This window comes from Procambarus clarkii, chromosome 72 (assembly GCF_040958095.1).
Source record: "Procambarus clarkii isolate CNS0578487 chromosome 72, FALCON_Pclarkii_2.0, whole genome shotgun sequence".
Classification (NCBI taxonomy): domain Eukaryota; kingdom Metazoa; phylum Arthropoda; class Malacostraca; order Decapoda; family Cambaridae; genus Procambarus; species Procambarus clarkii.
Genome location: NC_091221.1, coordinates 10,143,996 through 10,157,814, shown reverse-complemented (window position 1 = coordinate 10,157,814; position 13,819 = coordinate 10,143,996). Strand labels below are relative to the sequence as shown.

The window sequence follows — 13,819 nt, the reverse complement described above, 5'->3', positions numbered from 1 at the left end:
AGTTTATAAAACAAGAAATCAGCAGAAGTAGAAAATGAAGTTGTAAATTACAGAAGAGGTGTAGAAAAGATAGCACGAAGTACTATTATTCACGGTGGCTGATTACAATATAATACAAGAGAAGGTTTGTGCTGAAACCTTTGGAAGTTTTAATCTATTTACAATAAAATATACAATGAGGTTATAACTCTACAAAAAGTTTTCTACCCATAAGTATAGACTGGTTCTAAAAGAAGGCATTATAGTGACATCTTTAGCATGGAGGTGAGCTCTGTCACCTCACAACCTATTGGACCCTGAGTTTGGTTCCTGGGCCGGTCTAGATGTTTGGGCATGCTTTCTTATATCCAATGCCTCTGCTCACCTAGTAGTAAATAACTACCCAGGAGTTTGGTAGCTGTTGTAGGTCATCCTAGAAATGATTGGCTGTTGGCTTATGGGGACCTCAATAAACCTAACATTTCTTGTCCCAAACAATGGGAAACCATATTAGGGGCAGTAAGAAGGTAGACAAAGACAAGGTATTTGAATGAGGGGAAACTATGATAAAAGGGCACACATAGGTACTGAAGCAAAGCAAGGAAATGCAAATGAATATTGAACTAATGTGAGTGGACATAAATGTACACTGAACCAAGATGTGGGGAAGAAAACAGTGAACGAGGATCAGGATACACAAATGTATACTGAACCAGGATGTTGCTCCGGGTTCTTCTCAGAATGGAGACTTTTTTTGTAGATTTTCTCCCTGCTGGCTCCTTTTTTTTTTTTTTTGGCCTGATGTTCAAAACCACAGCAACAGCAAAGTGCTGTGGTTCTGGCTCTTTGCGCCCGTTATCCGAACCTGTGTCATTTTCTGCAGCTCTGCCTCTTCAGCAGATTGGGCCAGAGATTTTTCTTGATGGTTTGAAGTTCTTCATTTTTGGAGTTTGTGACTTTAGTGTTATGCTCATTGTCTAGTCTGAAGGGTGTTCTTTCTGCTCACTGTCCAGTCTGCAAGGTGTTCTGCTCATTGTCCAGTCTGCAGGGTGTTCTTTCTGCTCACTGTCCAGTCTGCAAGGTGTTCTGCTCATTGTCCAGTCTGCAAGGTGTTATGCTCATTGTCTAGTCTGAAGGGTGTTCTTTCTGCTCACTGTCCAGTCTGCAAGGTGTTCTGCTCATTGTCCAGTCTGCAAGGTGTTCTTTCTGCTCATTGTCCAGTCTGCAAGGTGTTCTGCTCATTGTCCAGTCTGCAAGGTGTTCTGCTCATTGTCCAGTCTGCAAGGTGTTCTGCTCATTGTCCAGTCTGCAAGGTGTTCTGCTCATTGTCCAGTCTGCAAGGTGTTCTGCTCATTGTCTAGTCTGCAGGGTGTTCTTTCTGCTCACTGTCCAGTCTGCAAGGTGTTCTGCTCATTGTCCAGTCTGCAGGGTGTTCTGCTCATTGTCCAGTCTGCAGGGTGTTCTGCTCATTGTCCAGTCTGCAGGGTGTTCTGCTCATTGTCCAGTCTGCAAGGTGTTCTGCTCATTGTCCAGTCTGCAGGTGGCTGATCTTTTGGTGTCTCCTTTGTGGTTTCTGTGGTGGCACAAGCATGTGGTTTCTTGGTGTTCCTTCAGTCTTTTTCTCTTCACTGCTTATCTTTCTGTGCCTGTTGGTCCTGTCACTTTTGTCGTGGTTTTAGTGGATCAGTTTCTCGTGCTGTTTACTGTTGCCTTATATCTTTCAGTCTTTCCACTTTCCCAGCAGTTACTTTCTGTGGGTCTCTTCTCCTGGTGTGATCCCCTTTCTTTGTTCTCCATGTGACATACCAACAAGGAGCCATCATCACAGGAGCCCTTCCAGAAAACCATAATTACATGTACACCCGCCAAACACACACCGAAACTACGACGTTGGTACAACGTTCGAAAAAGTTTTAATACAGTGGTACCTCGGAATGCGATTGTCCCTGTATGCGAGGTTTTCGGAAGGCGAGGTGTATTTACTCCAAAAATTTGTCTCGGAAGGCGATGGTTACTTCGGGAGGCGAGTTTGGACGCGAGTTTGTTGATACGCATACAGCCGACCTAGCGCGTTCGTCGCCCCTCCGCCCCGCCGCCCCTCAGTTTATTATTGTCTCGCGCTCAGTGACTACCCCCACATCAATTCTTCTCGCTGATTTTCAGTGTTTTGTTGGATTTTTGGTGATTTGTCTATACAATTTGTTATTATATATCTCACCATGGGTCCCAAGAAAGCCAGTGGTAAGGATAAAGGCCAGAAAGCTCATGTGAGGATGACAATAGAGGAGAAACAAGAGATCATTCGGAAGCATGAGAACGGTACACGTGTTGTTGAACTTTGTAGGCAGTACAACAAAGCCACATCAACAATATGCACTATACTTAAGAAGAAAAATAAGATTATGGGTGCTAAAGTGGCAAAAGGAGTAAGAACATTAACGGCACAAAGACCACAAATACTTGAAGAAGTGGAAAAGTTGTTATTAATTTGGATACACGACAAGGAGTTGAGGGGTGATAGTGTTTCGGAGGCCATTATTTGTGAGAAAGCCAGGGTGTTGCACGAAGACCTTCTAAAGAATACCCCTGCAACGAGTGATGCAGATAAGAAAGAGTTTAAGGCAAGCAGGGGCTGGTTTGAAAAATTTAGAAAGAGAAGTGGTATCCATAGTGTTACAAGGCATGGGGTTATGTGATGTGATTATGGAAGGGGACTCCCCTTCCAAACAGTAACTCCTCTCCTCCTCCCCCCTCCTCACCATCTTCCATACGCCTACAGCACTCGACAGCAAGGTAAGTAATAACTGGAACACAGTTTTGTAGGTTTATTTAGATGAATTAGGTAAATTAGGTATAAAAATTTAGTTTGATGTGGGGTTTTTGGGGTAGTCAGGAACGGATTAATTCATTTCCCTTTATTTCTTATGGGGAAATTAACTTCGGAATGCGAGTTTTCGGAAGGCGAGGCGTCTCCAGGAACGGATTAAACTCTTATTCTGAGGTATGCCTGTACCTCCTAACTAGTTATAACAACCAATATAGTAAGTTGTAACAACATTCTAATACATCATAAACATGTTAAGCTAAGATGTAACAACTTTATTACGAGTTGTAACAAGCAGAAAATAGAGACAGTTACGGATTGTGTTTCCAGGGCAATAATTAAATATCTCTTTCTGGTGTGTCGTTGGTTGGTTCTTGGACTGCTCTCTCCCTTTTCAGGGGTTTTGGTTTTCATCTTGCTAACTAAATGACTGAGCTTGTCTAGTTAAGGGATTGACAAACAAGGCATATCGCTATCTTGCAACACACAGGTACAATTAACGAGTGAATAGCTTCATGACCGATGGTTTGCTCAGTTTGGGGTCTTGGTATTTAGGATTTGTTTACTTAACGGATTGTCTGTTTTGGCTCGTCCACCTTTCTGGCAGCTTTTTCTTTGTTAGGGTGATCTTGGCTTCCCTGTTCCCTGCACCTCTATAGAGGGAGGCCAGGCTTTAACCTCTGTTCTTCAATAGGCTTAAAATGGCTTGCATGGGCCTGGTGTGGATTGAATTGAGTAGAGCAATTCAGGTCGCTAGCAACAAAGAGGCACCAAGGACTCACCAGAATGTGTTTCATTACATTCAACACTGGTTTTTTACATGCTTACATCCAAGAGATGTTGGCTTGAGTGATGAATACTGCATCCAGTCTTGCTGCTTCCCAGTTGTGAATAAGTATTCAGAGAAAAGGATCATCATATTTCAAGCTATGAGAGTTTGTATGAAAATTTGCTGCAGATTATAGTGCAAGAGCATTATTATAAGTGATAAAGGGTGAAGAGATTGACTTTTTATATATTTTCTAATTAAAGAAAAAGAATCTAATGCAGATATACCACTTGATTGTTATCTTAGGTATGGTTTTGCTCTTCCCATGGACAGGTCTGTACAGTCAAGGCAGGTTGGCATTTTCCACCAGAATAACAGCAATTTCCCCAAACATCTCTAGAATTATAATGGTACAAGAGAGAGACTGGAGAATTGTCAATCTTATTTGGATTGATGTTGAGAAGACTGGTTTAACTACACTTATACCTCTTCCAGGTACTACATTGTGCCAAAGAGACCACCAAAAAGCACACTGCTAATCGCTAGTATAGAATAGGCCCAGCCTCTACAGTATGTACTTCCAACTAGCATCAGATGTCAGCAGGATACCCTCACTGCTCAACTCACATTTTTCCAGTGACTGGAGCCAGCAGTGTCGGCTACCAGACGCCCCTGTCAACAAATGACGATTACCGCACATTGAGGGTTCCAGTCATTCTGGGCTCTATTGAGAATTCCCCTAGTGTCTCCCTCGACAGTGAACAGGAATGTTTAGAAAAATCCCTTTTATATTGTTGCAAAGTGTTGGTGTGCTCTGATTACATGTGACTGTCCATGGGAACATCAGAACTTTGACTAAGGGAGCAACTGAATAACTCGTTCAGAAAAGTGCTCTCCGCCTACTGGTCTCTCAAATGTTTTTTTTTTATATGTGAGACACAATACCAAAGTTTTTTTTATATTATATGAGACACTACAGTTTAACAAAAATGCACGTTTATCTTTCAGTGTTCCTCTGGCGGCTGGATTATTTAATCGAGATGTATACCTTGAAGCTTTAAGGCGAAGACGCCGATTCCTGTATCAGCCAGCGATGCGCAACTGTCCAGTGCAGTAAATATCAAGATCGCTGGCCAACATGGTGCATAACTCTCAGAAAATCATTACAGTATGTATTATTTGTGTCATGAAACAGGATGTAACTAATTAAGAGTTACATTTTGGTTGATATTGGTGTTCATGTTTTGTACTTGTTTTTTATGTCATGTACAATACCACTTACAATCTGTCTTCTTAGGGTCTTGTAAAATGCATGCAAAACCACAATGCAAGTGCTTTGCTGTCCGTAATATTGCATTAAGCACAACAATCAAGCATTATTCTGAATGTACAGTATATACTGTATTTAGAAGAATCTCTAATTACAGGTCTTTTGTGTTTAATGTTGATTATAATTAAGAACACTTGCACAGTTAAAGGTTTACTCTTCTCCTTATGATAAATGTGCACATAAAGACATGAAAAAATAGTATTACTAAGTTCAAATAGACTGTTAAGGTTATGACACTCACTTTTGAGCAGCGCCACTAACACTTGCAGTGTGAGGGCTCACCCGGGACACCACAGTCTCAGCATGCTTTGTTAACCTCTACCCCTGTGAATGCAAAACCCTATAAAGTGTCAAAGGGAATACAAGAAGGTGGGCCCATATCCAGAACGGGACCTTGAGCTACATCCCAACCAGGGACAAGAGACGAGGCAGGAGCATTCATTACAGATGTCGCCAACTCCTCAGTTACCTCAGTAATTACTGACACTGCAAGCCACACACTTGTGAGAGAGTTGAAGAGACATCCTAGTCATAAATACTGTACAAGCTGTTATATACAGTATTCTCTTCATAAAAAAAAAAAGAGTATCAATTCCAACTCCAAATCAAACTGGATTGCTATCGACCTCTGAAACAAGTTATACATACATGGAAAAAAAAAACCTGCACAGATCAAGAGACATATCAGAGACAACAGGGGTTGGCAGTTACATAAGGCTAACTGAGCTCCGCACCAGCCGGGGAAGGCTTAGGACTCATCCAGCAAAGAATAGGCTCAATAATAATCCTGGAGCACAGAATCTAGACTGATCAAAATCTGGGGCCAGATTCACGAAAGCACTTACGCAAGCACTTACAAACCTGTACATCTTTTCTCAATCTTTGGTGGCTTTGTTTCCATATATTAAACAGTTAATGAGCTCTGAAGCACCAGGAGACTGTTTATAACAATAACAACAGTTGAATCGGAAGTTTTCATGCTTATAAACTGTTTAATAAATGTAACCAAAGCCATCAAAGATTGAGGAAAGATGTACACGTTCGTAAGTACTTGCGTAAGTGCTTTCGTGAATCTGGCCCCGGGTATGGAACCCAAATACCATAACATTTTATAAAGTGGTAGTCTTGTTACAAGAGGTGAATACTCGGTGTGTATGCACTGAACCCCAACCACATTGCCATGGGCAGCCAAAGACAAAACAGGTCACATTACAGTATTGCCTAAAACAAAACCTAGATATTGTGATCTGACAAACAAATTCAGGGTAAAGTGAACTTGAATGCTTGAATCCTAGGCCTATGTTCCAAAACAAAACCCATACGAAGTAACCTTCCTCAAAAGGAGCCAAACCACACCTGGAGCCTACCAGATAACCACAAAGAACGTAATTCTGATGGCTGTCAGTCATCAACAATTAGTGACATGAAAGATAACTCTGAAACCCAGATGAGGAGGATAGCAAGAAACCCAGATGAGGAGGATAGCGAGAAACCCAGATGAGGAGGATAGCAACAGCCAGAGGCATACAAACAACTGGTCACTTACTGAAGCAAACACTAAGCAATGGCCACCATGTATGGAGACTAAGTCTTAAGCAATATGCAAACAAATTAACTGAATTGGCCTCTTGAGAACTAAGCAGATATGCAGGTGGGTATCATACAATAAGTATGTGTATCATACAATAAGTAAGTGTAGCTGGTAGTGGTGCTGCCATCTAGTGGTAATCAGAGTGGCTAGAAGGTAGCAAGTGGTAATTAGCAGAGATTTAACTGCCATTCCTTTTGCTTCCAAATATTTCTTAGAAGGGTTATGAATGCAGGCGATGAGTTACAATAACGTGGCTAAATTATGTTGACCTGACCACACACTAGAAGGTGAAGGGACGACGACGTTTCGGTCCGTCCTGGACCATTCTCAAGTCGATTGTGACTTTAGAATGGTCCAGGACGGACCGAAACGTCGTCGTCCCTTCACCTTCTAGTGTGTGGTCTGGTCAACAAGGGTTATGAATGTTTTTCAAGGTCTTTTAGTGTCATAGTGGGTGGGCGTTTTGGTGATGGATTGAAATTGATCCAGCTTGTACAAGCGGTGGGGCACAGATCAACAGAGCCTGACTAGACTGGTGTGCTAGGTGGGTCTAGGTCCTGGCTCCAAGAATGACTGAGGTGGCCTTGCTCATCTTAACTACAGGTGCTCAAAAACAAATACAAATTTTCAAAGATGCAGTGCACCCCTACTTAAATATTTTGGTAATTTTGAATGTTTTTAATTACACAAACCATTCAGTTTGTTTCTCACAGGTCACATAACCACATAACACATGGTTGAGTTGTTTGTCATTACTTAATGAACCTCCTTATCTGCTGCCTTACAAGTACCAGGAATTTCCTTCCCAAAGGTGGAATAATAATAATTGTCATTTTAACAGAGGCACATATCCATATCTATGAACATACACATGCACATATGGTATACATACAGTATTTTACCTGAATTTACCTGAGGGGCCACTAAGACTCTTAGTGCCTCAACCAGGACAGAAAGCCAGCGGCTTGTCAAAGATCTCCCCTTTTGCCCATATGTATAATTTATATACATATGTATACAGTATAGTATATAGTGCTAATACTGTCTTTATCTATCCCTCTTACAGTTTATATACCCGTTTACAATTGTTTATTTAGTTGATAAAGACAAAACTATCATATTTTAGGGGATTGAGTACGTAGTGAAGATATTTCTTGATTAATCTGTTATTTTAGTAAATCCTGTGAAATGAAGATATATTTCTTGATTAATCTGTTATTTTAGTAAATCCTGTGAAATGAAGATATATTTTTCCATGTAATTTTGCAATAACATAATAATTAAGTTATATATTTATTTTATAAAAAATCAAAACAATTTATGGGCTCCATAAACAGTGTAAATACTCCCATTCAAAGGCAGCTGAATTCAAGTTCCTTCTCTCTTTTTTTAATGTATAATCTCTAACACACAAGCAATCTCTAACATATTGTACAGTAACAATTTTTTTAACATTTTATTTATATTTGTGCAAGGTGCAGATATTGTTATAAATAATTTGTATGTATATTGTATGGTTACTATTTATTGTACATTTATTTATTATTTTGTATTGAAGATTGATTGCATGTTATCTAGGATATCCAGATGTAGCTTATTTACTAACAAATTATTTAATAAAAGAATGTTGCTTGGAGAAACTATAACGGTAGAAATGATTATATTGAATTAGTACTGCAGTTATATGTTATAACTTGTTCCTGAAACAAAATACATAAGTCCTGACTGTATGCAAGTGAAACCTGAAAAATATAGCTTTGAAATAAATAAATATTATATATATATATATATATATATATATATATATATATATATATATAATAATATACACATACATATATCTATTCCCATTGCTTTTAAGGGTCTGAGTGGTGTAGTGGGTTAAAGGCGTACCAAGCTATGCCAGGTGTTGTGAAGCATCTATGCTGGCTAGGGTTCAAGTCCCCTGGTGGGAGGTTGTTGTCTAAGGTTGTATAACTTCAAACTTGTATGTTTAAGCAAGTTAGTGCATAAATACATATATATTTATATATAATATACATATAAAAAGTGTGTGTGTGCGAACACTTTTCTGAGCAGTACACTGGGTTGCTTTCCTAAGGGAAGATCCTAAACAGTTATTGTTTGCCAGTCAGGGCAGGTCAACATTCCACATTAGTGCAAACACTGGAGAATACTCAATCCAGCCCAAGATGTGGACATAACAGTGCTAGACATAAACTCAAAAGCTTTTCCAGATATAACACCTGAGACTGCCAAATTAATTATTCCATTCCACACCCAAAAAATATTAACTTAAAAATACGGTACATTTTATACATACTACTACTCATATTTTGTACTACAGTTTGTACAAGTATATCTTACCCTTATTGACCTTTTTCTTGAGCACTTTTCTTCACACTCCCGCTCCATTTCCATCTTCACAGATGGGTCTAAGTCCGTGGACGGTGTGGGCTACATCGTTGTTTTTCCTGACCGCACTTATATGTGTCGCCTTCCTTCGGAGACTAGCATCTTCACAACGGAGCTCCATGCTCTCCGTCTCCTGCTTTCTCGTTGTCAATCCTCCTTTGTGATTGTTGTTGACTACCGTAGTGCCCTTATGGCTCTCGGGTTCTTTAATCCTGTCCATCCCGTTGTCTTTGAGATTCAACATTGGCTGTTTCTTATCTCTAGTAAATTTAAATCCGTGGAGTTATGTTGGGTTCACAGCCATGTTGGTTATTCTTTAAATGAGCGTGCGGATGCTCCTGCTAGAGAGGCTATCCGCTCTTGTCCCGTTTCCCGTAAGGGTATTCTTTTTTCTGACTTTTATCCGGTTATTCATTCCTCCATCCTTGCCCGTTGGCAGGGTTGTTGGTCTTCTGTTGTTGATAACAAACTGCGTACTCTTAAGCGTTGTGTGTGAAAGACCTCGTCGCCAAAGCAGGAATTCTAGGTTAACCCCCAACAATCTAAGCAAGTCTATACAAAAAACAAAGATGGGAAAGGAAAGCCCATGACCAAAACAAAAGGAATAAAATAAGTCATAAAAATCCTGCCAAGGTGGGACCTGGGGTAAATAGACTGTACAGCAGCATCACCACACCAGAGAAGTGGCTTTGTTTCCCGTGAGGCCGAGGCAAGTTAGGATGGACCATGAGAAGGTTGGCTTGGAGAGCTTTCTTATGGCATTGGCAATATCATTTGGTGGCAGTTGGGAATACTGAAGTGACCTACAGTAGTGGGTAGTTAACCAAGGTACAGCATAGCAATTTGTGTTGCAAGGTTTCACCTGTGAAAGCTTGAGTTTATGTAAAGCACTCTTCTCTTTATTCTGGGCGGCATTGATTGTTTCCAGTTTCTCCCTAGTACCAGTAATGAACAATATTACCTTAATGTTGATCTGTCCTGATTGAAGTAGATCCTAACCAGAAGTGAATAGGATCTTGCCTTAAGGATCAACCAAGTAGGATATCTCGGAAACATTAAAAAAATATTTTACGTAAGTTTAGAGCAAAAAGATTATGGTTGTGAACTAAATATTATTAGAACCCATTGTAATAATAACCTTTATTAGAATGGATTGCATACTATTAAATATGGACTATTATAGATTTAACCAAAATAGGATTTAGTGTGGCCACAACACACTTCAGGGTTGGTCAAGCTCCTGAAATACCCTACCTCTCCCTGAGATACTGTATTGGAAACTCCAGCCTGAGGCAGTGATACTGTCCATCTCTGCAAGCAGCAGGGATCTCTTCTGAATTCCCACTCCAGGCCATAACTGGAGGAGGGAAGACACTGAATAATTCTCAGTCCGGCCCTGAACCATTGGAAGGTACATTCCTCTAAACTAAATCTCCCTCATTGCTAACTACCAACTTCTAGTTACCTAGCTGCTACTACCCACTTCATAAGGTAAAACAGCATTGGTAATGTATTGCAAACAGAATTAGCCAACAAATGTGCCTCATTTTCATAGTAATTATCCTAAAAATAAAAGGGCACAGGGAAAACGGGATCAAGATCAGAAAGCATTTCAGCTATACTATACCCCTAATTTCCTAGCATGAGGCACTTAGTTGTTTACTTGGGCAAGTCACCACAGCCAAACAAAAACAAGAGAGGGAAGAGCCCAGAGGTGGCAAATGCAACCAGCCCCGAAGAAAACACACATTCAGTGTTTGATCCTTGGATGTGTGCTGATCCAACCCATTCCTCCTGTTATTGCCTAGCAGGGACACTTAGAAAAAGATCCCTACTGTGTCTAGAGATGGAAAGTTGAACTGGTACTTGCTGGTACACAGCCGGGAGTTAGCAATGTTCCAGAGGAACCTAATATATTGCCTAAGGGATGGGGCAATTGACTGGCCAATGTTCAGAAAGGAAAAGCTTTAAAAAAAAAAAATATTACAAGATAGCCCTTTTCTTACATGGAGACCTTTTGGTAGGCTGTCTACTTACTCTCTCGAAGAAACTGGTTCTCTTACTGTACGTGTACTTTAATATTTTTTGTCAAATTTCTTTATTACTATTTATTTAGCTTTCCTTCTTTTTATCATGCATTTAGATGCATGTTTCATAGTCTTCCTCACATTTTATAGCATTTTAGGGATCTTGTGCATTTTGCATTTTCTTTTGTCTGGTTTGGAATCAAGGTGCTAATCATGTGTATTTAACCCATGTAACTTAGTCTCAAAAATTTATTTATTTAGTTATTAAAACATTAGAAGCTGGCACTAGACTAAAATAATAGAATACAATATAAATCCTTGCTGTATGCATTTGAGATGATAAATTTCTAGTATCCATCATTAAAATAAAATTACATGCCATTTGTTTATAAAAACATGTAAGTTTATAACCGATTTTTACCTCATTTAAAAATTGTGTATCGTGGGGATATGATTTTCACCAATCCTTTCTACCTAGTATTTTTTCATATGACAGAATTTCAGAATATTTTTGCTGTTACATATAGTGAATTAAGAAATATATAATATATTTATTTGATGTCACAATTTTAATAGTTGCCGATATAAACTTTTTAGAAGTATATTTGTATTATGTGTGTTCTGTAATACAGTAATGATAATGAACATATGTGCAATCTCGATATAGTTTAGTCTAATCCACCACAATGTTATTATTCGTAAATATGTTTATTAGTGTCATAGGGTTAAATCATTTTAGTATACAACTTAAATGTCATTATTGCAGGTTCTCTGAGTGTTAAAGAATATTCAGTTGTTCATTTCAAGTCCAAGTACTTTACCGAGATAATATATCTCAAAAGGATAGAGTAGCTCAAGTTATTTCTACCCTCATAGTTGTTCATTAGTTTGTTATTTCTGATGTTTTAATTTTACAAAATTAATTGAATGAGATTTGCTGTTAACAGTTTAATATATTTATTGTTAATTTCTTTATTTTAGTGATACTGTACTTAGAAATGAGTACTGTACTGTACATGTTTGTTAGGCAGTACAATATTAATATTTTATATTAAGGATCAATTTGTTAGTTCAAATTACAAGAATATGTTTCACAATTGTAGGCCATTGTTAAAAACAATGCTTATAAAATTCTGGACAAAGCATAGTCTACTGGTTCTATACTAAATGTATATAGAAAATCTACCTCTGTATACAAGCCAAGAGAAACAATCTTCCTGAAATTAACCTTCCTGGTGATTTCATGTTACTGGTAGTACCTTCTGTAGTATATAATAAAATTATTATATTATTTTACTTTTGATTTGAGAATCCAATTTCCATAATGTTAGGATATATGAAATATTTATTAATTAGATATTATATATCCAATTAAGACAGGACATTAATTTTTACATTTTGGAAACAAATGACATGCATCTGAATTAGACGAGATTTTCTTGTTGTTTGCATCTGGATTTTCTTTCTGGCTGCAATACAGTCTCTCCTATTCCTAGTGAACAATGCCCTTCTTCACCACCTTCGAGGTCAACCCCGGAACTCACAGTTCCTGCGATGGCGCTGGAACCAATCGTATTGGCGTATGCCTTTCCATTGGAGACTTTCAGCGCCGTGGAGAGGGGGGGACCTGCTGCCTGGGTAACAGCTTCTCCCCCGTATCAACCTACCCTGGCTTTGCGCCCTGGTGAGGCCGCTCTAGACCGACAACCAGAGCGCAACTCCATAGTCTCCCGAGACTGATGGATGCCTACTACTAATGCTTTTATTACCTTGGGAAATGGCAGTTGTTTTGTTACTCGCAGGCACTCTAGTGGTAGGTATCCTGCGTCATTAATGATGTTCTGTCTAGGGAACAGTTACCGTATATAATAACAAACGTCTTCGTTATACACATCTGCCAAACTTAAGTAAAATGAAGTGAATAAAGCCTTCAAACCCTTTAATTGTAAAGAGATTCTTCATTATTTACAAATGCATTAAGCAGATTTGTCAGGTAAAACATACTTTCATTTATTTATTTTTGTTTACAAAACACACTCAGTGCACATAATCCAGTCATTGAAGATTATTTTTACCCTTTTTTCTTCCTTTTTAATATTAAGAGCTCCATTATTTTGTTTAGCCTTACAAATTCCAGCAGCAAAACAGGACTATGCATGATGTACGTATTTAATTTGAGTGTACATTACTAGAGTTCATACAGCCTATCCACATTTGGTTTAATGAAAATAATGAAGCATTTTAAAACAGAAAATGCTATGCAAATAGGTATGATCTATAAAGACTAACAAAAAATTTGCATTTAAATTTATATGATTAACACTTTCAAGATAAATTATGTATTGTACATGAGAATGAATGAATGAACGAATATGAATGTGTGCGCACGTATCTGTAAAAAAATAAATAAATATATATGAATAAAAGTAATTTCCTAAATAAAGAGTACTGTATTTTGATGCGTGATTTATCTGTATAATTTACAAATTACTATTGTTCATCAGTCACTGAATTTATGGACGAGAAATAAATTGATAAATTATTTAAAAATAAATAAATTTATGGTTCAAGATAATCATACATTTGAATTAAATGATTACATTTTATATAAATAATATCCTTTCAAAATATTTACAATGAAGTCGAATACTATACACACAGTTTATAAGGTAATGCCTACTGTCACTCATGATAAATATGATTATACAAATAATTCACCAATAACATCAATAAACTATAGTCAAGTAAACAAAACAAAATAACATTTTGTTGTAGTCATTATGAAAACTTCAATATTGGTACACCTGATTATACTGAAGTAGTCTACTTGAAAGAACATAGTTTCCCATCCTGTGCATATTACTTTCTATTCCACAGTACAGTA

At 38.2% G+C, this 13,819-nt stretch overlaps 1 protein-coding gene across 4 annotated transcripts in view; it reads left to right on the top strand.

Annotated features, from left to right (window-relative positions):
- Window positions 1–12,226, top strand: part of INPP5E (Inositol-3-phosphate synthase) — a 43,886-nt gene extending 31,660 nt beyond the window's left edge. For all 4 annotated transcript variants that reach the window (XM_045767550.2, XM_069312481.1, XM_045767551.2 and 1 more), the window contains exon 15: window positions 4,581–12,226. In XM_045767550.2, the coding sequence (XP_045623506.1) occupies window positions 4,581–4,689 (109 nt within the window). In that variant the 3' untranslated portion in view covers window positions 4,690–12,226. The remainder of the gene's footprint in view (window positions 1–4,580) is intronic.
- Window positions 12,227–13,819: the final 1,593 nt, after the last annotated feature.